The 25,068-nt window shown below is 41.4% G+C and overlaps 2 protein-coding genes across 2 annotated transcripts; one reads left to right on the forward strand and one right to left on the reverse strand.

Annotated features, from left to right (window-relative positions):
• Window positions 1-683: 683 nt before the first annotated feature.
• On the reverse strand, window positions 684-8,194 carry slc46a1 (solute carrier family 46 member 1). Its single transcript, XM_033632360.2, has 6 exons — window positions 7,746-8,194; window positions 5,493-5,884; window positions 4,923-5,401; window positions 4,104-4,187; window positions 3,378-3,534; window positions 684-2,773 (listed from the first exon to the last, which is right to left on the reverse strand). Exons 1-6 carry the CDS (start codon window positions 8,061-8,063, stop codon window positions 2,719-2,721), a joined length of 1,485 nt encoding a protein of 494 aa, XP_033488251.2. The 5' UTR covers window positions 8,064-8,194; the 3' UTR covers window positions 684-2,718.
• Window positions 8,195-14,123: 5,929 nt separating this feature from the next.
• On the forward strand, window positions 14,124-25,068 carry LOC117259302 (solute carrier family 13 member 2-like). The gene is made up of 13 exons (XM_033630567.2): window positions 14,124-14,288; window positions 17,650-17,778; window positions 17,858-17,994; window positions 18,282-18,517; window positions 18,638-18,700; window positions 18,992-19,163; window positions 19,499-19,621; window positions 19,716-19,925; window positions 20,068-20,162; window positions 21,931-22,046; window positions 22,142-22,303; window positions 22,567-22,704; window positions 23,021-25,068. The coding sequence occupies exons 1-13, from the start codon at window positions 14,184-14,186 to the stop codon at window positions 23,147-23,149; spliced, it is 1,815 nt and encodes a 604-aa protein (XP_033486458.1). The 5' UTR covers window positions 14,124-14,183; the 3' UTR covers window positions 23,150-25,068.

Genomic DNA, 25,068 nt, shown 5'->3' on the forward strand with positions numbered 1-25,068 from the left:
TGCTTTCCTTGCTTCCTTAGTGTATCTAATGGAAACTAAAAGAAATCCAGCAATATACAAGACACACTGAGGTTTGTAAAAATATTAAAGGTGACAGGCAGATTACGTCTGCACCTGTGCACCTGCGTACATCACAAATTAGGTAAAAAAAACCTTTGTGATAAATATGTGATGAAGCATTTCTTCTTTCTCAAAGCAGTCATCAAGATGTGTTGATCACATATTGTCCTGTTAAATTACAGCCTGAATGCTACAGCTGTTCTGCAGGGCTTTTGTCTGACCTTACCTTTATATTGTTCAGCTCCAATGTCCCTCTCAAACCTTTTATTAAAGATATACTATGCAGGATTTTCCTAAAAACAATAAATAGACTCATACAGTGGTGTATTTTTCTGCAGTGGTTCTGCCCTCTGACGGTATTTTCTAATCTTCTTCTTATTTTATGTGTTCTGGATGGACAGGACTCAGGTGAGGCTGGGGCTTCATAAAAAGGAAGTGAACAGGTGTCAGACTGTAAGCAGCAGGCATCCAAGAGACACAGTGCAGAAAAAAAAATAAATATAGCGACGTGAATCACCACACAAGAGTAAATCTGGGGCTGGCTTTTACTTTCAGTGGCAAGCGTGTTTGCAAACAGTAACTGACAATCCTGCATAATATATCACTAAACATGTTTTGTGTAATTTCATTTTTTATCATCATGTTTTTTAAAGTTCTCAGTGTGAAACAAAAAAGGACGGTAGAGGAGATACCCACGCACCAATGCAACTGGGCTGGACAGCCACAAAAAAGGTCCAAATGCTGAGATCAATGCAAAAAAATAGTCAATTTATTTAGGGCATTCGTGCGCAAAAAGAAGGCTGCTCTTTCTGTCCTTTCTTGTTTGTCTATTGTACCGACGCAACCAAGACAACCTTTCTGTTGCCCTAGTAGGCACAGTTTCACAGCAGCTCTAAGTCTCAGTGTGACAAACATGGTTGAAAATAAAAAATGTGTTTGACAGTAAAATCATTTATTACTTAATCCCATGTGACATGTAAACATACAAATTTAACCATCGTCTTTATCACAAACTATCCAAAACGATCCAGTTCCATTAAAAAAAAAAAACGAATGCAACTTATAAATATTGCACAGCTGATTATGATGGAGAATAGACAGTTTTGCAGATCAGTTTTGTTACAAAATGGCTTTAAAAAATAATCTTGATGCTGATCAATTCACAGTAGCAGAGTTAATACTTCACTTAACCTTTAAACTTCCCTTTGTGCATTTTGAAGCTGATTCAGCAGCTCTTGTTCCCTCACTCTGCATCCAGGATCTGACCCTTGTGCGCTTGTTGGCTGTGGGCCTGCGCTTTGGGACTATCTAGTGTTGTCTGTGGTGGTGGGAGGGGGGACTCTTCAGGGAGTTTGGGCTGTGGAGGGGGGTCGAGGTGTAACTCAGTAATCCCTGGCTGCTGTGGATTACTGATAGCTAGGTTTGGACATGTTTGGCACAGGTGATCTATCTGCATAGTGTGATATCATGAATTCCACAGATTTAGGATAGTCCTTAACATGGCTTACTCTACACTCAAATGTGCAAACAGAGCAGTAGAAGAAGTACTCAGATCTTTGACTTTAAAGTAGCAACACCACAGTGTAAAATACTCTTAAACTAAGTCCTGCATTTAACATTTTACATTAGTAAAAGTACAAATATTAGCATCAAAATATACTTAAAATACCACAAGTAAAAGAACTTTAATTATAGTACTGGATGATACTGTGCACATTAATGTTGCAAAGGTTGGGCTCATTTTAAACCCTTTGAGTAGCTTGTAAATTTCCCCCTGGGCATCGAGCAAGTCTCATCTGAGCCTATAAAAAAGCTACAACTTAAGTCGTAAATTATGTAAGACGTAAAAAGTAATATATTTGCCTTTGAAATGTAGTGCAGGAGAAGACAATACACAAAAACACTTTCTATCACTGCATACAGAGATACTTCAATTACTTCAAGATTGACTTCCTATCATTAACTACAAAATAACAAACCTTTATTCTGTGCGATCGAGGATGAACGATATCTGTAGATCTAAAACACTTCTAAAATCAAGACTAGGTTATATCTGTCACCTCCCTTTGTAATCTTCTGAAATAAACATATTGCACGCACGCTTGAAATGTTTTAGAGCAACTGAGGAATTTGAGAATTTGATTTTATGGGAGCACTGTAACCTGCAGTGTGCCATTAGAGCTACTGAAATGAAAACAATCAAAATGGAAATGTACGGCACTTCTTTGGTGCTGATTTCTCTGTGTTTAAAATGTACCAAATCACATAAGAAAATCAAGTATCGAACCTTGTTTCATTACACCATGTCTATAAATGTCAGGAGACCAGCAAAAGGTTAGTTTTTAGGGCCAGCAAAGATTTGACAAAGCCCAAGTTTCCGCTCTCTAATTATTAGGACAGAAGAGGTTTTATAGTCATCAGTCAGTCAGGAGGAGGTTGATTCTTCATCCTGTGGTCTCAGTCACTTTGGTGTGATTAGGAAGAATGCCATTGCTGAGCTCGGCAGCTGCCCCATCACTGTGTTAAGATCAAAAGTCTCTCCCAGCACCACACATGGACATGATGGATGTCTCTGTGTCGGAGCTGTTCACCTCACACAGTCACAACATAATGCACTTTAGCTCTCTGACAGGGTCCTGCTCTGTGCCTCCCTTTACGTCAGGATGCTGTGGAGTCTCTGTGGTCTCTCCTGCGGTCTAAACATTGCAGGGTCCTAGAAAGACAAATGGTGAATCATTAGTGTTGTTTCCACCAAACAGACTGGCTCACTTCAGTTCGTTATACATTAGAACGGCTATTTTTGTGTTTTCTATTGTCAGAAGTTGGGGATGGTACCAATATGATATACCTAGCACACTAATCATGTTAAAGGTGGAGCTAGAAACACTGCAACCAGTTGATTCTTCAAGATAGAATCATCACTCTTGCTCGACAAGGACTCAGTGCACAAACCTGCTATTTTTTAATATTCTATCGATTGTGACAAAGACTGTAAACACTCCAGCCTGGTCTTTTTTGTTTTGAAAATGTTGGCGTGCAATCCCATTGTGTGGACAATCCACGAGGTGCAGATGCTGCTCTGCATCGCTCTTTTAAGACAAAATACAACAAGAGATGGATGGAGCAGTGATGCCGCTATCCGCTAACAATTGACTGATCTAGAGTTTAGGTACATGTCTATGCGGGTTACATACTGGTTCTGAGGGTACCATACCGAAACTGTTTGCTGGAAATGCAGCTGTTTATTTTGCTCTTCTTAAAAGGAGTGGAAAGGAGTAGAAATGTTCATTTGGCCGATGAGGCAAGAGCGAACTCACCCGATTATTCCTGCAGGGATTAAGAGGATGATGGCAGCAAGAAGGAAAGGGAAGCCCTTCATGAAGTACAGTGTGGCTGGGTAGAGGGCGTTGAAGACACCGCTGCCCACCAGAAAACACAAGCTCTCAACACAGGCAACAGTGGCAAACAGGGCACCTGGGAGAGAGTACAAACACACATGTATGTATTAGGGTGTCTACAGGTATCAGACACTTAAATCTAATGCTTCGTAAGACTTTTTTGAAGATACTTTTTAACCAGATTTAAGACTGAATTAAAGAATTGTAACGTCAGAAATGTGGACTTTCACACAGCAGATCTTGACTCCTTCTCACAAAAATCAGTTAAAAGATGGATAAAATGTGTGTGACAATTAAGACCACATAAATCAAAATGTAAGTCTATTTAACTACAAGACATTAAAGGGGACATCAATAGGGAACTGCAGACCTCCTGTACATAAATGCTTCAGGTCCCTGATGACAAAGGGACATCTGCTTCAAATTAAACTGCACTGTAGCATCATACTGATCTAATTATAACAATTAAAGCTTGCTGACAACACAGCTGACACACTGAGCCAGCTCTCATTTCCAGATGTGTCCTAACCATTTACTACAATTACTTCTACATTTCTTCTACATGCAATCTTCATATCACTGCAAAGTTGGCTCAAGTTGGTTTTTTGACACACAGGCAGTATTTGTACATGCTTGGTGACTGACCTTGTTCTGATGGGTCCACCAACTTGGACAGCTTTGACCTGATCACAGGCGTCGCAGCCATGAAGAGGAAACACAGGCCATAACCTGGTGACAGACAAATTAAAGAATTTGAACTTTGATATGAATTAAGAACTCAGACAGTTAAGTATTAGCTAAAGAGGTACATTGTACACTGTGAAACAACATTAACACACAGTGACCATTGTTAATATTGTAAGTTATATGTATGCATTTGTTCTGGCATGAATACTCCATTTATTATTGTGCAACCACTTTACAATCTCTGAACACCACACTCCGCTGCACGGTTAAACCCTTGAGGATGTTAATTATTCTCCGCAGGCTACAAGCAGAGTTTTTTATTGCCTGGTGTCCAAGGTTGCCTGTTCGCACACAGCCTGGTCAGTCTGACACTTGCTGAGCTGCACTCTTGACAGCATCTGCCTGATAATGTGGTATTATTTTCACCTGTGGCTGAAAAAACGTGCATGCTTGCAATCTTTTCAGTAGAGCTGATAAAGCACAAACTACAAGGATAATGAAAGTAAAAAGATCATATTAAATATCAGTGTAATGTCAATAAATGGTGGTTGATGAATATACTCTGTGATTTTACTGCTAGGTACAATCCCAGGAAAGGATTTTAGTTGGTCACATATGCTGTCATGAATGCTCTATAATGCTTAGATGAACGAGTAACCTTGAAATCATCTTTTCTTTATGAGCAGAAACTTTTTAGACAGAAAACTATAGGTTGAAACACTCAATTTTAATTGTTAACAAAACATCTGGAGGTCACTAACTCTCCAGATTCCTCACCTGTGAACATGAGCTGCGTGGTGTTAGCCACAGAGAAGACCACCAGCCCGATGATATTGGAGGCCAGACCCACGAGAGCCACCCAGGAGTCCTCCAGGCAGCGCTGCATGATCTTCAGCCCCAGCAGACTGCTCAGATAGGCCAGGTGCTGAGCTGCTGATCCGTAGCCAATGAGGGCCGGCCCCCAGCACAGTGGCGAGCTCAGCTCATACAACACGTACAACTCCCTGCTGCCGAAGTGTATGGTCACCACCAGGAAGAAACACAGCATATAAAGCCATAGCTTGCATCTGTGAAGTCTTCCACCCGCCTCGCTGCTGCTGCCTCCTGTCGAGAAGAGGTGCCAGACAGCTTTATGGTGGCGGCACGTGAGGAGCCTGGCACTTGGGTCTGGCAGGACAGACTCACGGACAAACAGGTAAGCGTACAGAGCCGAGGCCAAGTTAGTGACCAGGACCAGCCAGAATGGATTGATGTAGCTAAATGGAAACACAAAAATATAATGGCAATGATAACTGATTCAGATTGCAAAGATTTCAATTTGATGACACTTTTTTACACATCTCTTACCCTTGTGCCCGCCGCCACTGCCCACCGATGATGCTTGCTAGCATCCCTGACAGACCCAGACAAGCTTCCAGGACTGCCACCCTAAAGGTGCGGGACTCTCTGTCGCTGACATCAGCCACATAAGAAAAGCAGCCGGCCAGGATGGCGTTGAAATCCCCTGAAAGGCCACTGAGCAGCCTGCCTACTAGGAAGTAGACCACAGGCAGCTTCAGGTACATCACCACTAAATAAACCACAGCTTGGAGGGCCAGGCCTAGGTTGGGGATGATGAGGACTGCTCTGCGACCTGCGTGGTCACTCCATGAGCCTAGCAGAGGCACCACCAGCAGGCCTACAGAGAAGCCCCCAAGACTGATGTACAGGTTCCAGTGGGCTGTCAAGGTTTCCACCTCCTGGAAAAAAAAACCCAAGTGTAATCTAGTCAATTTAGTGAACAGGAGTTTAAGAGACTGACACTATTACAGTTTGGTCCCCTAACCCACCCATAATCACATTTACCTTGCAGCCTAGGTGTAATTTGGTCCCTAACTAAATGTGTATGACAGATCATCAGGCTTCTGGTGAACAGGAATGAAAACTGCTGATCAATGCACCGGCTATTACCGGCCCAAAATGTGCATGTTCATCATTCCAATGTGCTTAGTTTCAACTTATGACTGCTGTTCCTCTTTGTCGCAATCGTCCAAAAAGCATTGTGGTTGTTTTCCTATCTACACACCTGCATTTTAGGCACGGATGATTCATCCTCTTTGGATCTCTATACTTAACATAAAACTTCAGTTAAAAGCCCAGTTCCTTTTACTGGCCGAGTGTGGCTACACATTTTGATAAATACAGGCCTGTCTCAGTTAGAAGCCTGGTCTGGTTGCCAAGCAGTTCAATTTTCTATTAGTTCTTTGGGTGATTAAAACGAGATTGTTGACTACCCACTGGAGCTAATGTTAGATCCCGAATATAGAGATAAATATTGAACTTTTGTCAATATGACGATGCTACATAGTGTTAGCTCCATTAGATTCTCCACAGTTCAATCGTTTGGTTCGTTTAGTTCATTCAGATTTAGCGGCATGCCGAAAAAAATAACAAGTGGTGACTCCCTTCCTTTTAGCTGTCTTAAAGTCAGAGTATGTGTCATATTCCCCCTAGTCTGTAAGGGTCCACCAATCAAAAGAATCAAAAGGGTTTTTCATAAAATTTAATCCAAGTTATGAATATTGTTTTAACAAGACAAAGTGGTGTTGTGTCAGTATGCCAGGTGCTGTAATCCTCTCTGACGCCCTGTCTGTTAGAGCTAGATCAAATGAATGATTCATATTTGATATGTTATTCGAAGCCTAATTTTTACACTGGTTCAAATAAACAATTTGATTGTAGTTTTATGCAATAGGAATTAAAGGCCTCCCCAAAATATAAGCCTGGTGAGTTCAGTGATTTAAGCAAATAACAGCCCGGGGTATTAACTGAAGTTCTACAGTACTCATGTCTGTCACTGTGGCCTTGCTTTTACTGTGCCACAATGATTTGTGTTTGTCATGTGTTGATTTTTGTTTGTGTATTGTAAGCTTTTGTGGTGAATGTTCAGCGGCTTGTAATGTAACACCATTACTCTACTCTTTTACTGGACCTGCATGCAGCTCTTTTGGGGCGCCAGGTGCTCAGGCTGTAGGGACCTAGGTCGGGAACCAGAGGGTCGCCATCTCAAGCCCCTGTCTGGAACACATATGGAGTGTGGACTGGTAGGTGGAGAGGTGCCAGCTCACCTCCTGGGCAGTGGGCTCCCAACTGCTTAGAGCACCTGTCCATGGGCAGCCCTCTCTCTCTGACATCTCTGTGTGTAGTTCCTGATTATGCATCAGTGTGTATATGACAAAAGTTAAAAACTGGATTTCCCCTTAAGGATTAATAAAGCATGTCTCCTTCTTCTTGATACCTCTTTTAACTTTATTATTATATTTTCTAAGGGTACAACACCTGTCCTGGGGCTACATAAGACAAACAGCACTCTGACTATGTTCCTGTTCATTAACTAAGAAGTGAAATCCAGCCTGTTGGTTCACACTGACTCTGACTGTAATTATCTGCACCTGGCATGTGATTAATTAGTGTACCTGAGCAGCAGCTGTGGCTGTCAGAGGAGATAACATGATTTACCTGTCAGCTTCCTGTTAACAAAACATTTTAAATGGCTGTCAGCGGGTCAGATAAACAGGAGTAAACGCTTTCTAACATTAACCCTTTAGAGACATGGACTACCGTTTGCAGGGGGTCCGGCGGCACGGAGCCGTTGCTGCACCCGGAGCTCTTGGAGCCGTTGTAGCCGAGGTCCTCGCTGATGCGGTCCCACAGATACTGTGTGGACAGAGGCGCCTGAAGGGCCAGAGAAAACATGGACAGGAACATCACCGGCTCCACAGACACCGGCAGCGAGCATGGGAACGGCGGTCTAACGGAGCGGGTGGTCGGTACATCAGCGTCGTCTTTGTGGCCACTTGACCCGTTGGTGTCGTCGTCAGTTGATGTGGAGCTGAGCACGTCTCCGGGGAGGATGGCCGCGGTGTCCGGCTCGTCCATGTCGACCCCAGTCCACTGTGAACATTAACTGTATTGAGTTGCTCTGTGTAGCGGTGTAGCTAGCTAGCTGAACATGCTAACGCTAGCTTGTTGACGCTGCTAACGTCCCAGTGTGATGAAACTAGGCAGAAGGTAACAACACATCCACCAGCTCAGCAGAAGCGATGCTGGGACGTGAACCCAGCACCATCGTGTGGACAAAGTGGTGAACTACACCTTTTTATTCTTTACAAGACTAATAAAGGGGAGGCCGGGGATGGTTGTAGCAACACTTGCACCAAAAAGTGATGACCTTTGAGTCATAATGCATTTCTATTAGCTGACCTTGCATGTGAAACTTCATAGTTGTGTAAAGAAGTGTGCAGATTTTACAGCCAAAGCAATGTTGTTCAATTGTGAAAGTAATTTCTAGGACCAAGTCTATATTTTGATTAGTACTAATTAGGGGTGTAAATCACCAGCTTCATCACGATACGATATTATATCGATTTGTTTGGATGATGATACAATGTTTACCGATATCACAAAGTCTGTCACGATACGATTTTGATTCAATTCGATTCAGGAGCCTGCGATCGATATGACGTGATATCATATGCCCTCACAAAAACAACTAGAATATGATTTGACCATTTTATTTCTAAGCTCTGTTTGTTGTTTGAGCGGAGGCGCGCTTGCCCAGAAATGGTGACACAGACGTGCTATGTGAATTTCAAAATAAATGTGTATCTTTAAGATGACGATATGGATCAATGTTTTCATTTTGCATCGATATAATCGGATTGTTAATCAATGAATCGATGGATCGATGTATCGTTACACCCCTAGTACTGATACTGTTGAAACTAGAACTATGTAACTTGTATTAAATCAGAGAGTAGTCTTTTTGGTAAAATGTGTGGTATTTTATTTTTGCAAAGTCTTGGGGCTGACCCAAAACTGTAGAAAGATAAAGATGAGATGTAAAACTGCGCCTGCTTAGGGCAACAAAAAAGTTTGTCTTGCACTCCCTTTACACCTGGCATTAACATGCATTTTGTGTGATTGGATTGCAGTCGCATAATGCTTGATCCCATACATTTACACCTGGTATTAACATAAGTCTCCGGTGTCCGCATCCAGATCCTTCCCACTGATGTCACAACAACAATAAAAACAACAACAACGACTCCTTGTTTTTCAGAGCAGACACTTCGTCTCACCGTTTACTCCATCCTCGGCTATCATCCATGTTTTCTTTATGTTGGCAGTCGCTACCTGGTGAGGGTTGTTGTTGTTGTCTTCTTCCTTCTTCCTGTGTCCAGCTGGCGCACCTTGCCTACGTATTTTTGCCCACAGAGTTGTTGCATGTGGATTGGAGACGCATTTGCATTTACACTTGTGTCCGATGTGGTCAGGGGCGGACTGGGACTAAAAAACAGCCCTGGACTTTGACTCGGCCCAGCCCACAACAACCGGTGCGCATAAGGTATGCGCTTCCTTCTTCTTCAATTTGATTGGTGGCCGGCCAGCTCATAGATATCTATGCCAGCTGGCATCCAGTTTAAAGGCTGCCACCTAGCGGACTGGACGTGGAACAGTAGATTATCAGGGAGAAAAAAGAAAAAAAACAGCAACAAAAAAAAAACGGTGATGACTGCGTAGCGGCCGCCTGCCGTCCTGGGGTACCGGCCGTTCTGTGATTCTCCAGAACCTCCAGATGGCCAGTCCGCCCCTGGATGTGGTCACAATGCGTCCCTGACCACCTTCAGAAGTGGTTTGGCAGATCAGATAACAATCCATCCTCAATGCGTTTCAAGCGTATTTACACCTGTACTTTCATGTGGTCAAGAGCAATCCGATTGCAATCCGATCACAAAAACTGATGTTAATGCCAAGTGTAAAGGGGGTATTGCGTGCCTCGGCACAATAGACAACCAAGAAAGGATGGCAGAGGAGATCCCCACACACCAACACACCTGGGCTGGGCAGCCACGAAAAAAGGTTCACAGGCTGAGATCAGTGCCAAAAAATGTCAGTTTATTCAGAATACGTGCACAAGAAGAAGGCTGCTCAGAAAATAATAAAAACTGAATAAAAGACAGCAGCAAACCTTTCAGTCCCTGACTTCAGAGGGTCTGATGTTTCGAAGCCTGTCTTATTGTCCCTCCAGTGTAGTCTTAAACACTGGAATCCACCTATTAAATAAACACAATGTATTTTTAACTCTATAATCTCAATAAATACTGGGGTGGCATGGCAGTGCAGTGGTTAGCATTGTCACCTCACAGCAAGAGGGCTCCTGGCTCGAACCCAGGGTGGGGTAGCCCCCCCGGTGCAGAGCTGCATGCTCCCCCATGGCAGTGTGGGCCCTCTCCAAGTACTCCAGTTTCCTCCCACAACCAGTTTAGAAAAATGGGGTGAAAGTTATTGGCTTATTTGATGCTCATTGATCTACAGAAAAAAGTGAAATGAGCCAAAATTGACCTATAAAGCATTATCTTTTTTTTTGCATCTGTAGTCCCCTGCTAGATGTTTAAAAGGCACTCTAGAAATAGCTAGAATATTACATATTTATAAAATATACCTGTATATAAATTGATAAATATCACACACGTCATGTAGTGGAGGGCAGGAATAGCAGAGGACAGATAAAAGACAGACAAGATAGCAGCAGAAGACAATGTGTTTTGATAGTCAGTTTTGTAAATGTCACAAAGAAACCAACAGCTGCTATTTGAAGTACTTTATGAGGAAGGCACATTTGACACGCTCGCTTGACAAATTGCAAATAAATGTGGTTAATTTTACTCAATTCCCTGGAATCCACTGACAGTTAACGAGAATTACCAAGCTGAACACACCCTACTGCTGCATTCATGAAGGCGGCCTACACTTTGAAATTCTTGGCGCGAGTTCAGTTTTGTAGTTAATAATTGCTTGTTGATGGATAATTCTCTTATGTGTGTACTAATCCTCCAGTTAGTAACTAAATCTGTTCTCAATCATCTGAGACTCTACACCAATGTAAGAAAGACACTAACAACTCTGTTCTTCGGAAAATTCTTTTTCATGTAAGAATACACCAAAAATTAAGATACCAAACAAAATGTTATTATCATGGTAATCGCTGGTTATAGATGATGATGATAAACTTCATATATATAGCTTAATTCATAAAAATGGATGTCTGATATAAGCCAACACTACGAAAGCTTCAGAGAAGAACTGAAATATTTGGAGGAGCATGGAAAGCATGTTTTTATTTATTTATTTTTTTCAATAAAAATATATCAGATTATAAGGATAAGATCTCTTTCTATGTATAGTGAGGTAGGTTGGTGAAGGTTCTAGACCAGAAAAATTATATTTTTGTAAAATGATGGCAGGAACAAAAACACATTGTGATGACAATAAGACCACATGTCTTTCTGTTTGCTCCACAGGTGAGAGTTAACAAGATGAACACCTGTATGCAGCGACCCTTTCAGGGGCAGGGCTGGGGAAAAGAAAAGGTACCTCCACCACCTTCACAGGTATACTCTAGACTTTTATGTAACAAATCAGTGGAATGCTCATTTCTATAATTTCTTTAATTAATGTGGAGAGATTCTTGAAGTCAGCAGTGTTTAATGGTTTTACATGAGGTTTGATGCTGACTCAGGATCCCTCTGACAAGTAGGGGTCGGGGAAAAAATCGATACAGGGTAGTATCACATTTTTTTGTGTGTGGCAATATCGTATCGTCACACATTGCCAAGCATCGATTTTTTTATTATAAAAGTCGTTAACATTACACATACAAATTAATTAAGGTAGCCTACTAGAATGATATAATCAAATGCGTTTTTAGTCCACTGGATACATTTTGCTGCTGCAAAAAAAAAAATGGCTGAGGTGTAATGAACAGAGTGAAACTTTATCTTGTTAGATAAAACAGACGTTGACAAAGTTTTTCTTTGGGGACATAATTTAGAGTTGAAAAAAGGTAATATGCTCGGAGTAGAGCTGCTGCTCCTTCGTGTTGAAGGGGGTCAGTTGAGGTGGTTCGGGCATCTGATCAGGATGCCTCCTGGTCGCCTCCTGTTAGAGATGTTCTGAGCACGTCCCACTAGTAGGAGGCCCCGGGGCAGACCCAGAACACGCTGGAGGGACTACACATGCCATCTGGCCTGGGAACACCTTGGGGTCCCCCAGGAGGAGCTGGGAAGCGTTGCTGGGGAGAGCGATGTCTGTGGTGCTTTACTTGGCCTGCTGCCCCGCGACCCGGCCCCAGATAAGCGGATGAAAACAGTTGAATGGATTGATGGACTCAGCATATTGTAACACATTTAAAATTGCAATAATATTGTATTGTGACGTAAGTATCATGATAATATCCTATCATGGATCCTCTGGTGATTCCCACCCCCACTGACCAGTGGTAAGTGCAGACAGGGCACTTTGGGGAAAGCAGTGCAAGCCTCTTAAATCTGGCCTCTGTTAAGATGTTAGTGATTATGTCATTATGGGACATTCCCTCGTTGTCCAGATAAAAAAACAGCAATTTGTAAATGTGTTATTTTTTTAAATAATTTTTTCTGCTATTTAAAAAGAGTATTATGTGCCTCAAACACAAGAGTCCGCCCTGCGCTCCTGTGACTGTTTATTTTCCGAATCTTTTGTTGTCTAAATGTGGAAAATAAAGGAAAAACTTTGTTGCAGTATTTAATTTTTTAACTATACAAACTACACATATTTCAGAATTATTCTATTTACAGATATAAGAGTTTATTGTTTTACCTTTGTGATGTACCTTTTTATGTGTCACTTGAACTATACATTTTAAAAAATGATCTTTGATCACTTTGGATGTCAAAAGTGGAAAGAAATATTTCATAGCTCAACATAAAACCACTCTAAAAGCAAACAAAGATTTAACTCCAAGGTCACACAGTGCCAAATGTTGCATCTACAGATGTGTAAACAAATGACCCTTAAGAGAATTTTGTATAGGCAAAAATATTATGTGGTATCTCTGTTTACAGTCTTATTTACAGTGAACTTGTTGTTCCTCATTGATCCACACTTTGCCCGTAAACACCTGTTTTATATCATACATCACAACCCACAATCCCACCCAAGTAAACGCACGTGTCCTATTTTGTTTTAGTCACATTTACGTATCTTTTTTGATTATTGATATTTCCTTAAAATAATTTCCTATCACTGTTTTGTTAAGCCACCTACAATACTTTTTTCATTTATTTATTTTTTAGTCTGTAGGAAGATTAGATTACACTTTTAGTTTAGTTTAATTAGTTTTTTACTCAGAGTATTTGTTCCTGTGCAGTAACTGTCAGGGACTTGGCCCATAACTTGATACAGCCTCAGGATGTCCTCAAACATTCATCATCACACCCTCCCGTGACTCCCTTTGACCTTTTATCTTCACACATACACCGCACACACACACACAGACAGTAGGAGGAGGATGATCTGGTTTGTCAACATTTCACCCTCTGTGGCTTTTCGCAGGAATCACATTGTGTCATTAACGTTACACCCACACGACCTATTTACAAAGCCAATAACCCTGTTATCAAATGGATCTGTGTTGTTACAGATTGTCCTAATACTCCTTCAGCAAGCCATTTGACACCTCACTTTGTAGTTCCTATCAGGTGTAGTCAGGGATATAATTTTATTTGGTTTACTTTGGTTTAACATGCAGTGTCATGAATTTGTGCAGTGTGTGTGGCTCACTTTGACAACCAGTGATTTAATGTTATTCCGTCCGTGGCCACATGAAGCGCCCATAGGTATGAAATAATGTTGATAATCACCATTGTACACCTCACACAGACAAAGCAACTGTTGCATATTATAGTCAAGATAAAAAAAGATAAGTTGCTTCCATAGATTATTGCTCCTGGTTGCTTACCTTACCTACCCCCTTCCCGACACATGGAAACACACCCTGTACATGCTGGACCCTCACTATAAAGTTAATTTTTAATCCCTTTTTCAGGGTCACATACTGTATATACCACTATATATACTGTAACTTTACTACTGTGTCTTAGATAGCACAGTCGTGTCACTAATTGTGTGTTTTCTTTCTGACTCTTGAATACTTTGGATGATCACACTGTGTGGATCATGGCTGGGTTTTTTTCCTCTGGGCTGTGGAGGTATAGGAATTACATCGTAATAGTCCTGACACCTCTTTTACTTCTGCCTCTGCCCCTGATCGTCCCGACCCCGGTAAGAAAATCAGCATGTGCATGTGTTTTTGTTTATTGTAGCAGGACATATCTGCAAACATATTTTAGACTTCATGCTGATACACGACATATAATCCAAAGTTTTACAGTCACTGCTATGATACCAAGAGCCTTCAAATGCCACCTACCATGGATGTCTATAAAGGCTTAAATATGTGTCTCTGATGTTTAGGTGTCTCGATTGAGATGTCATGTATATGGTCAATGCTTCTCCCAAACTGTTTGTAACAAAGTTAGAGAGCCAGCTAAGTGCAGCTCACATCCCTTCAAAATGACAATGTACAATATGTGCAATTAAAGGCAGAGTGCAACTCTGAGCAGGGCTAAGGTGGCCGCGTGCACACACCTGCCTGAGTGAAGAAGCCGTTTCATTATTATGCTCGACCTTCATCTCTTGCCAATAATAACAAACATCAATTTTCATTTCAAAGGTCCCCCTTACCATGGCCTCAGATATTTTACAGCCCAGTCGTCCGGAGGAACAGGGTCTCTGCAGGTCTTAAATTCAATTTTTATAAGAAATATTAGGCCGTAAAAGTCATTAAATAACCTTCAATTTGAATCTGTGAGGTTTTAATTGGCACAAACATTTTATCTAATTTAATTTATCCATCTTTTAATTTCTTTTTGTCAAAATTAAGTGCGCTCTTCTTCATGAAAGCTCACATTTCTGATGTTATGTCTTTAAACCTACCACTGAACCTAATATTTACTTTGTACGTGCACTTACCTGTTGGCAAAAAGGTTGATCAACCTTAGTCACCTTAATAACTGTATTCCCAAACATAGCCTACCTGCGCACAAGACCACATGTATACTATTTACCTTTATACTTGGCTTTGTAAGAAAAAATGGATTTGGCAAAAAAATCAGTCTTAAATATGGTTAAAATGATCTTGGAAAGGTCTTAAAAAGTATTAAATTTAAATGTCTGATACCTGTAGACACCCTGAGGAAACATTGGCATTGTATGTTTCTGCAAACCACGGATACTTTACATATATGTTTCACGCCTATCATGTCAACATTTCTAAAGTAATGTGCAGTAGTCTTCAATTACATGTGGAATTACATGAGCTGACTGTCATTGTGAGGTAAAGCGGATGGCTGATGGTGGGACACATGGGTGAGACGGCTGGCAAGCTGCCGACCAAAACAGGTTGTTTTTAAGCGAGACATTGCAGCATTTCTAGCGGCACTTGTGCCACCGAAACTGGGCTTTCTAACCCAAAATAAGATCTTTTCCTAACCATGACCAAGTGGTTTTTATGCCTAAACATAATCACACATTAACCACATCGCTGTCTTTTACTGCTCGTTTATAAACTCATACGTGGCTGCAACAGTAGATTTTTGAGGTTAAAATCCCAGAAGCAATGTGATAACTAGTAGAAAACAGTGCAAACGCCACAGTGCCCTGACCTTAGATGTAATAAAACTCTGTTGTAAAACTGATGATGCATGACACACAAAGAAGTATGTTGGAGAGATTGTCTTGGTGGTGTTATTTGAAGATTTGTTTAGATGTTAATGAGGCAAATCAGTGCTGATTCTGCTGTCCATGACTGTAATGATATAAGTGATTGGAAAGATCATTCTACCACTGAAGAGTCCGGAGAGAGAAGAGCAGAGACTCGTTAAACAAACAGCAGCAGCTGAGCTCAAGTCTGAGACAGCCAAAGAAATATACAGGAGGGGAGTCACTCATGATATTTAGGGGATGCTGGAGACAATAATGACTGAAACTTTAATATTTAGTGAGGAAGTCTCTGCTCCGTCACTGATGTATTAGAACATAATACAGTATTTTCTAATACATATAACATGCAATTTACTGGGAGAGGTTGTAAAAATAGAATTTCACTCAGAAACTGATTATACATGAGAATCTATTTTCTGCCCTGTCTTGTTTGTTTTTCCAAATTAATTTGTCAATCCACAACGTGTATTTGAGAAAGAAAAATAGGGTTCCAATAGTATTGTATCCAAATCTGTAGAAAAATTTACCGAAACTACTGCAACAGAATGAAAATGGTGATCAAAAAGGGTCAGTGTGGAAGGACATAAAGCAACAAGCTTTACTTTGTCCTCTTAGCTGCAACATGTCCAGGAAAACCTCCGCCAGTGACCCTTGTCACCCTGTAGCCTAATCTTTAACTGACAAATTGAAAAGTGGGATTATGTACAGGGGTTCAGTCAGTCCCATTAAATCAAAGGCTACAGTCTGTTTCTACCTGTAGATTTTAAGGGACAGTTTGCCCCACATCGAAAAATACATACTTTTCCTCTCACCTGTATATCTATTTTTCAATCTAGATTGTTTTTGTGTGATTGGCAAGTGTTTGAAATATCGATTGTGATAGCTAGATGGCACTCAAGTATCTTGAGTGGGGGTAGAAGGGAGCGTGAGACTGATCTACGGTTTGGTGCGCCTGTCATGGCTGAAGAGAGAGCTGACTCGGAGGGTGAAGCTTTTGATTTACTGGTCAATCTACGTCCCAACCCTCACCTATGGTCATGAGCTCTGGGTAATGACCGAAAGAATGAGGTCGGGGATACAAGCGGCCAAAATGAGTTTCCTCTGTGGGGTGGCTGGACTCAGTCTTAGATAAGGTAAGGAGCTTGAACATCTGGAGGGAGCTCGGAGTAGAGCTGCTGCTCCTTCACGTCAAAAGGGATCAGTTGAGGTGGTTTGGACATCTGATCAGGATGCCTCTTGGATGCCCACTGGTAGGAGGCCCCCCGCACCCTGGCCTCAATATGTATTTTTGATTTGGGGGTGAAATTCCCTTTAAAAGATGAACATTTTTGTGGCTCTTTGATTTTTTCTTGTTTGGCTGTTCTCTCTCTGTATAGCATAATTATAACCCATGTATGTGAATGCAACAAACCAATAATACACTTATGTATAGCTCCAAACTCAACGAGTTCAAGAATCTAAATGGAACATGTAGCAAAACAAGAAATAAAATGTAGTCATGTTAAAGAAAAATGAGTCAAGCAGCCATTATTTTGTTGTTTGGTTTGATTCTAGAGTTTTTTATGTTAAAATTTATTGTGTAATTTTATTATGTATTATGAAATTTATTATGTAATTCTTTATGACTGGCTGCAAATGTTTCAACAGCAAGTGCACATGCAGCCTCTTCCAGTTCAAACAAATGTACTCACAATTATCAGAAAATGGTTAACCACGCTAACTGGACTATAATTAGCCAAGGTTAAAAGGTTCATGGTGTGTTGTAGCTTCCTGCCAGGCATTACTGAGTGCTACTCTTTATGTGTAACATGTACTGTGTATTAAGCACGTTAATCAACCCAGTCCTCTTCTGTCATTGCAGGAGGCAAAATGTGGCTTTATAATAATCCTCATGGCGCTGTACTGGTGCACAGAGTGTATCCCTCTGGCTGTGACCGCCCTGCTGCCTGTCATTCTCTTCCCCATGATGGGCATCATGGAATCAGGCGAGGTAGTACACATCTGTATCTGTGTACACACATTTCAATGAGCAATTTCTTTGAGTTCTCACTTTTGCATTCCTTATCCAGGTTTGTATCCAGTACCTCAAAGACTCCAACATGCTCTTTATTGGCGGGCTGCTGGTGGCCATCGCTGTCGAGCACTGGAACCTGCACAGGAGGATCGCCCTTCAAGTGCTGCTTATTGTGGGCGTGAAACCATCTCTGTAAGAAACGTAATTCTTTACAGACATACATGCTGCAGCTACAGTATAAAGTGTGTGGATACCCCTGTTGTCATATGTGGACAATCCCATTCAACCCCATCCAGCACCTTTGAGATTAACTGGTAACCCAACTGGTAGCCAGGTCTTTTCAGAACCAGTAATGCTCTAGAGGCTGACTGGGGGCAAATTCCTGTTAAAGTGTTCAAGTGTCCACATACTTTTGGACACATCATGTATATCATTTCTTTTCCTCTTTCCATCTAATCATTTATTTGTGCCCTCTCCAGCCTGATGATCGGTTTCATGAGCACCACAGCCTTCCTGTCCATGTGGATCAGCAACACAGCCTCCACAGCCATGATGCTGCCCATCGCCAACGCTGTGCTGCAGCAGCTGTGTGACACAGAGGCCAACGCTGAGGAGAGGGATTACAACCAGGGCAGTCAGGATAACGAGTCATTCGAGATGGACGACACCAAAGAGAGCAAAGAGGTCAAACCAAAGGACAGCAGCATCAACGTCTGTGTGTGACAGTGACCGTTTTTAAATTCTTTTTAAATTTTACATTGAACTAATTGAAGAGAATATTTCTCAGCTTTTTGGGCGCTATTTTTTTTACTGTTGTTCTGATGGTATTTTTCAGATGCAGTTAAAGATGGTGACAGCAAAGACATGAAGGAAATCAAGGAAAAAGACATTGAATCAAGTAAGTTTTTTTTAACTTTCTCTTTGAAGTGACAGCCTGGTTAGAAAACAATAATAAAAGGTCAACAGAACAGAGAGGTAGAGGAGCTTAAGTACTGCAGGCAAAAAATGAGCTTCTGACAATATTTGTCAAAGTAATCTTTCACAAACTCTTGAAATCCAATAAGAACTTGTCACTAAATTAAGCAATTACAGAAACTGGTAAAGCTTTGACACCCAAGCAGTAAATTCATTCGACACCAACAATTAAAATGTCTTTGCAATGCTGATGGTATTGCCTCTGTCCTTCCAGAAATCTGTGACAGGAGTCCAGAGGCCGAGCAGCGCAGACTGACGAGGGAGCAGAAGTATCTGAAGCTGACAAAGGGCATGAGCCTGAGTGTTTGCTACGCTGCCAGCATAGGTGGGACGGCCACCCTCACTGGAACCACACCCAATGTCATCATGAAAGGCCAGATTGATGAGTACGACCTGCACATATGCTTTCTTTTCTGTCTGTCTCTCTCTCTTGTCCCCCATCTTTCCTCCCACCTCCTCAACCTTGTATGGTAGTCTCGACCACCAGTGTGTGAATGTGTGTGTCTGAGTGGGTGAATGTGACATGTAGTGTAAAAGTGCTTTGAGTGGTTGGAAGGATAGACGGACGCCATACAAGGGCAATGCCATATTCCAAATGATTGAAAAAGTGGTTTGATGGCCAAAATCACAAGACTAATTTCCTCGTTATAAAGACAAAAAGTTCTGTAACTTGCTGACAGTTGTGGACTTTTTTCTGATCTCAATGTTTTATCATCAACAGACTTTTCCCAGGAAACGGAGGCATTATCAACTTTGCTAGCTGGTTTGGCTTCTCATTCCCCAACATGATACTGATGCTTGCCCTGTCTTGGTTGTGGCTGCAGTTTATGTTTTTGGGTTTTGAGTAAGTTTTACGTCAGTCTCTGTTCTGATATTTTGTTGTTGCTGTGAAAGCATCCAGATTGTAACGTCATCTTTTTCATGTATTGTAATTCCAGCTTGAAAAAATCCTTTGGATGTGGCTCACAGAAAGATGGCGACAGGGAGGCGTACCAGGTAATCAAAGACGAGTACAAGAAGCTGGGCAGGATGAACTTCGCTGAGAGCTGTGTGTTGGTCATCTTCACGTTGCTGGTTCTTCTGTGGTTCACCAGGGAGCCTGGGTTCATCCCCGGCTGGGCCACTGTGCTCTTCAACAAAGACAAACCGTGAGTACAACTGTTTGTCAGCTTTTTATGACTCCTACTTAAGAAAGGAAGTGAAGAATTTACAAAGCAATGAACAGATGTAGGAGGAGAAAACAGGGAAGGGTCTTTTTCTATCAATGTTCTATCTATGTTTTCTCACCAGGTATGTCACAGACGGCACCGTGGCCATATTGATGTCTGCACTCTTCTTCTGCATCCCGTCCAATTTGCCCAGATGCTGGGGGAATTCTGAAGATGGTAGGTCAGCTGGCATGTTTGTGATGATCTTGTGTGTGCAACAGGTGCATTGTTATACTTATCTTACTTTTAAAAAGGTATATAAACAAATTAACAATGCACCTTTTTGAGGATCATATTTTAAGATTCAGAAATCCAAGACATTAAAGTGTTTGTCGTTGTCTTAACGAGACAGTTCACTTAAAAAACAAAAATACATGTGTTTCCTCTTACCTGTAGTGATATTTATCAGTCTAGATTGTTTTGGTGTGAGTTGCAGAGTAGAGATGCCTGCCTTATCTTAGACATAATGGAACTAGTGGGCACTCGGCTTGTAGTGCTCAAAGCACCAAAAAACACATTTGAAAAACTCAACAGCAATGCCTCTTTCCAGAAATCATGACCTGGTTCCTCAAGATCATCATCATATCATATAACCATGCAAAAGGAAGTGTGCATCTACTCATGGACGAGAGGCTCATGCTCAAAACAACATGAGATGTAATCATTAATGTTGTCCCCCTCAGCTGAGCTGTAACGTTAGCTAGCTCAGTGGCGCTAAGTGAGCTAGCAGTAGATTCATGTGCCCTTTTGCACAGTGATACATTTGGCGGGTGTAGTTTGGCAGAAAGACAATAGTTCCCACATGAAACTGCTCACAAGGTCTGTGATTCCATGATTTGGACATTGCTTTTGAGTTTTATGTTGATTTTTTTTGTGGGCGCTTTGAGCACTGCAAAAGAAGGCAGACATCTCTCTGGCTGATATCTCCAACACTCTGCAACTCACACCAAAACAATCTGGACTGATACAGCAGCACTACAGGAAAGAGGAAAAACACATTTTTGATTTAGAGGTGAACTGTCCCTTTAAAACTCAAGACCTTGGTGCCAATTTAAGTGGCATATCTTTATTTTCATGTTTGTGCTGTCATTTCTTGAGCAACATTAATAAAATTGTGATTAAAAAATACATAAATTAGCATGTTGACCAGGGAATAACACCGTACTGTATATGTTGAAGCAAGAGGGCAGGATCTTGATCTCTTTTCAGCTGTATCTGTGCACGTCTGGACAGCACAGTGGAAGTGCTCATCCACTGATGCATCACATTTTATGTTTGTGTCATGTTAAGTCTGTCACATGAAGACGACAGTGCTGTTTTAGAAGCACGCCTGTCCTCTCTCTGTGTACTCTAAGATACAGTCAATAACCTGCTCCCCGTGACAACCCATCTCGCTGATTCAGTGCTTTCCAATAAACGTTATCCCAACTTCTTGCTGAGTTGTAGCCTGATAGCCTCAAGGTCAAGCCTGTACAACAGTACATGCTGTGCTATTCCTCAGACAAACACTTCTGTATCAATGATTTTTCTTCCCCTGGGTAACATAAGTTAAGCGTGTCCTGCTCCTGCCTTTAAGCAACAAGTTCTTTGGTACTCATCAAAAAGTGGAAACGCAGTGTTTTGTACACAGAGGAGTGACACAGTGATGAACACACACTTGGTTTAAAGGTTATGAAGCAGACTTTGAGGTGCCAAAGTCCATTTCTCACCTCAGAGAAGAGAAAAAAAAGACCAAATCCAGTTACAACACCACCTTTTAGTTATGATTTTAATGACTTTCCTGTTCATCACATTTTCTTTTTATCTTTATGGAGCACATTTATGGTCACAGCGTCTTATCTGTAGACAATAAAAATACACTTTTCTACAGTTAGGTCTGATATGTCATTATTTATGACTGTGTTAAAATATCAGTCTCAGCTCTTTCTTGTCTCCTTGTGTTTAGGGGCCCCTGCTGAAGCCCCTTCACCTCTGCTTAACTGGGACATTGTCCATGAAAAGATGCCTTGGAACATCCTTTTGCTTCTGGGAGGAGGTTTTGCGTTGGCACATGGAAGTGAAGTAATGCAGCTCATCATCAAGTCCACATGTTTCTGGTGGTAATCATGTCTATAAATGTTTGGATGCTGACATGTGTTCTCCCACCTTGCATAAAGAAATCTGGACTGTCAGTATGGCTCGGTGAAAGTCTCATACCACTGCAGAGCATCCCTCCTTTTGCCATCTCCATCCTGCTGTGTCTGCTGGTGGCCATGTTCACTGAATGTTCCAGCAACACTGCCACCACCACGCTCTTTCTGCCAATACTGGCCTCCATGGTGAGACTTTGACATTTTGACATTTTGGGAAATAGGCTCATTCACAAGCTATGGCCTAGGCACAGTAACTTCCTGGGGCCACATGCATAAAACTCTGTAGATTCATGACTAAAACTGTGTGTTCTCACAAAGGCAGAAATGTGCATACAGATTTTTTTTTGCTTACACTTGATTCTGTTTTATAAATCTTGATCGTTGTGGCACAGGGTGCATGTGCACGAGTCTCATTTCATGGATGTCCTTTTAATTCTTTTAATATCCAGGCAACCGCCATCAAGATACACCCACTGTACGTCATGTTTCCCTGCACCATCGCTGCCTCGCTGGCTTTCATGCTGCCCGTGGCCACTCCACCCAACGCCATCGCCTTCTCCTACGGCAACCTTAAAGTCATAGACATGGTAAGGCCTATCAGAAATGGTAGAGACCCCATAATAAGTGAGTGGGCTGACATGCATGCAGTGTTTTGGAAAAGGCTCATATCTAGTTTTAAGATAAGCAGCTTGTATTAATCCTTATATCTGATCATTATTATCTATTTGCTTACGTACAATATCCTGAATATTACCATGGAAACTAAGCTCAGGCACACTGAGCAGCAAATGCAATGTGTGTATCGACAAATTGGTATTAATATTTACTCTGAGAGGGTGCTGACAGGACACTATATTGCCTTGTGCCAGGGTCATTTATGTTGTATTTTTCTGGTTGTTCCAGGCCAGAGCTGGATTTATTCTGAACTTTGTCGGAGTCATAACCATCAACATTGCCATTAACACATGGGGTGTGGCCATGTTCCAGCTGAACACCTTTCCCAGTTGGGCTAATGTCACCAAAACTCCTTGAATGTGAACTCAGGAGATGAACAATATCTGCTGACTGATCAGATTCGACCACTGGAGGACTGGGCCGGCACCTGACTTAGTATTTATATTCAAAGCTCTGCTCCAGTCAGTACAACCTGATGTCCATCGAGGCCTGTCCTCTCTGCAGCCTTCAATCTCATATCCTCCCTCACATTGTGATACTCTTCAGAAATAAGATGGACATGCTGACTGGAGACACTGGAGCGCCTCTCACTGATGTTTGACTGAACTGAGTTCTTTTCGTTTAGACAGATTTCTTTTGGACTGTCACCTGAGCAGGTTTAATTCACCTACAAGACATGACATTTAAAAACAAGTGTTTATGCAGAAAGTAGCCAGTCTGGATCGCAGTGAGATCTACACTGTGGTAAAACTTTGATATCATGAGTTGTTATTGCATCTGTAATAGGGAGGTGAAGTGGGACATTATTTCAGAGGAAATTTGCAGTCAATGGCAAGAGTCGTATAATGTTTTGATCCCAATTAGTGCCACAAATTACACACGTTTGTCAATGTAAAACATAACTTTTCAAGTCAAGAAAGTTGCAGTTTGTCATAGTACTACTCACTGTGTAAAACTGCTCAGTGAACTATATCTCTTGTCTCGCACAATATCACTTACACTAGCTAGCTAGCTACGTAACTTCGCTATGTTCCACACACGAATGTAACGTTATATTTTATGTATTTTATGTTTTATCCAGCAACTCCTGGGGCTGTACTCGCAAACAATCTGAGAACACTCTCAGAGAGTTCCTAACTTAGCCTAAAATTTTTTTGTGAAGAGTCCAAGCCTAGGACTGATTTAGGGAAGTTCTCAGAGCAACTCTGAGCAAGGAAGAGACAGAAAGGAGGTGTGCTTGACCCTGTTGCTAGGTGTGATACATTCTTTTAACAGATGTGATTGGTTGTCACAGACACGCTTCTTTATGAGACTGCAAGGTGTGGACACCCAGTGGAAATGAAATGAACTGCTGACTGTGAAAGCGTCATTGTTAGTGTCATCACTCTGCTGATGGAAGGTTGAGACAGACTCAACTCATCACTGCTACACTGTTGAGTTTTTCCAGTTTTCCAAATATCTTAGTGTTGTGATCATTTTATTTCTGGTGTTAGGTGGGAAACGTGTGTATCCCTAATGAGATCAACCACAAATACTCTCCCTGCACAATCTCATCTGTATCTTTCATTTACTCACTGTCACTTTGTGTTTAGAAACTATTTCTCCTTCCTCTTTGTGTTTCAAGAAACTCTTAAGCCTCTTAAAAGTCCTCCTCCCTGCTCTGCAAAGTTTTTCATCCTCAGGAGCTCTTTTAAGTGCTAAAATGCTCTGTGAACAACTTTTATCTTTACAAGGACCTAGTCTTAACTTTAAGGGGAAATTCTAAGAAAACATCACAATTCTAAGAATTTTCTTAGAATTTCGTCACGAGGAGCAACTCTTTGTATTAGGAAACTTTGTGATAACAGCCCCTGATCTTTATCAGCTGGGAAGCAAAAGAATGAGCAAACCCTGTTGCTCATGTGAGTACATCCTGGTATGCAACACACAGGCATCGTAGCTTCAGCGAGTGAGAAAGGTATGATTTCACCTACGCAACTCAAGTACTCTTTGTAATTATGTATTTTCACAGTCTTTTACTTCAATAGTTTTGCGACAAACTGTGACTTTCTTTACTTGCAAAACAAATTAACATTAACACATTGTCAGCATATGTGTGAGTCATGGCACAATTTACCCAGAATCAAAGCATTGTTTCTCTACACATTGACTACTGTACATAATTTTTCTGAACTAATGTCCTATGGTGGTCCACTAGAAGTGGAGGGACTTCCCCTCTCTATAGACAGTGTTACATCATCCTAATGTAATTAAACTAAAGTTTAACCAACATAAAA

This window comes from Epinephelus lanceolatus, chromosome 4, assembly GCF_041903045.1.
Source record: "Epinephelus lanceolatus isolate andai-2023 chromosome 4, ASM4190304v1, whole genome shotgun sequence".
NCBI lineage: Eukaryota > Metazoa > Chordata > Actinopteri > Perciformes > Serranidae > Epinephelus > Epinephelus lanceolatus.

Excerpts from the sequence above, each read along its gene's own strand:
- slc46a1 (XM_033632360.2), bottom strand. The coding sequence starts at position 8,063 with ATGGACGAGCCGGACACCGCGGCCATCCTCCCCGGAGACGTGCTCAGC. Across the intron at positions 5,885-7,745 it reads CGCCGGACCCCCTGCAAACG|GAGGTGGAAACCTTGACAGC; the intron begins GTAGTCCATGTC and ends TTTTTTTTCCAG. Across the intron at positions 2,774-3,377 it reads ATCCCTGCAGGAATAATCGG|GACCCTGCAATGTTTAGACC; the intron begins GTGAGTTCGCTC and ends TTGTCTTTCTAG.
- LOC117259302 (XM_033630567.2), top strand. The coding sequence starts at position 14,184 with ATGGCTGGGTTTTTTTCCTCTGGGCTGTGGAGGTATAGGAATTACATC. Across the intron at positions 14,289-17,649 it reads CCCTGATCGTCCCGACCCCG|GAGGCAAAATGTGGCTTTAT; the intron begins GTAAGAAAATCA and ends CTGTCATTGCAG. Across the intron at positions 18,701-18,991 it reads GGAAAAAGACATTGAATCAA|AAATCTGTGACAGGAGTCCA; the intron begins GTAAGTTTTTTT and ends CTGTCCTTCCAG.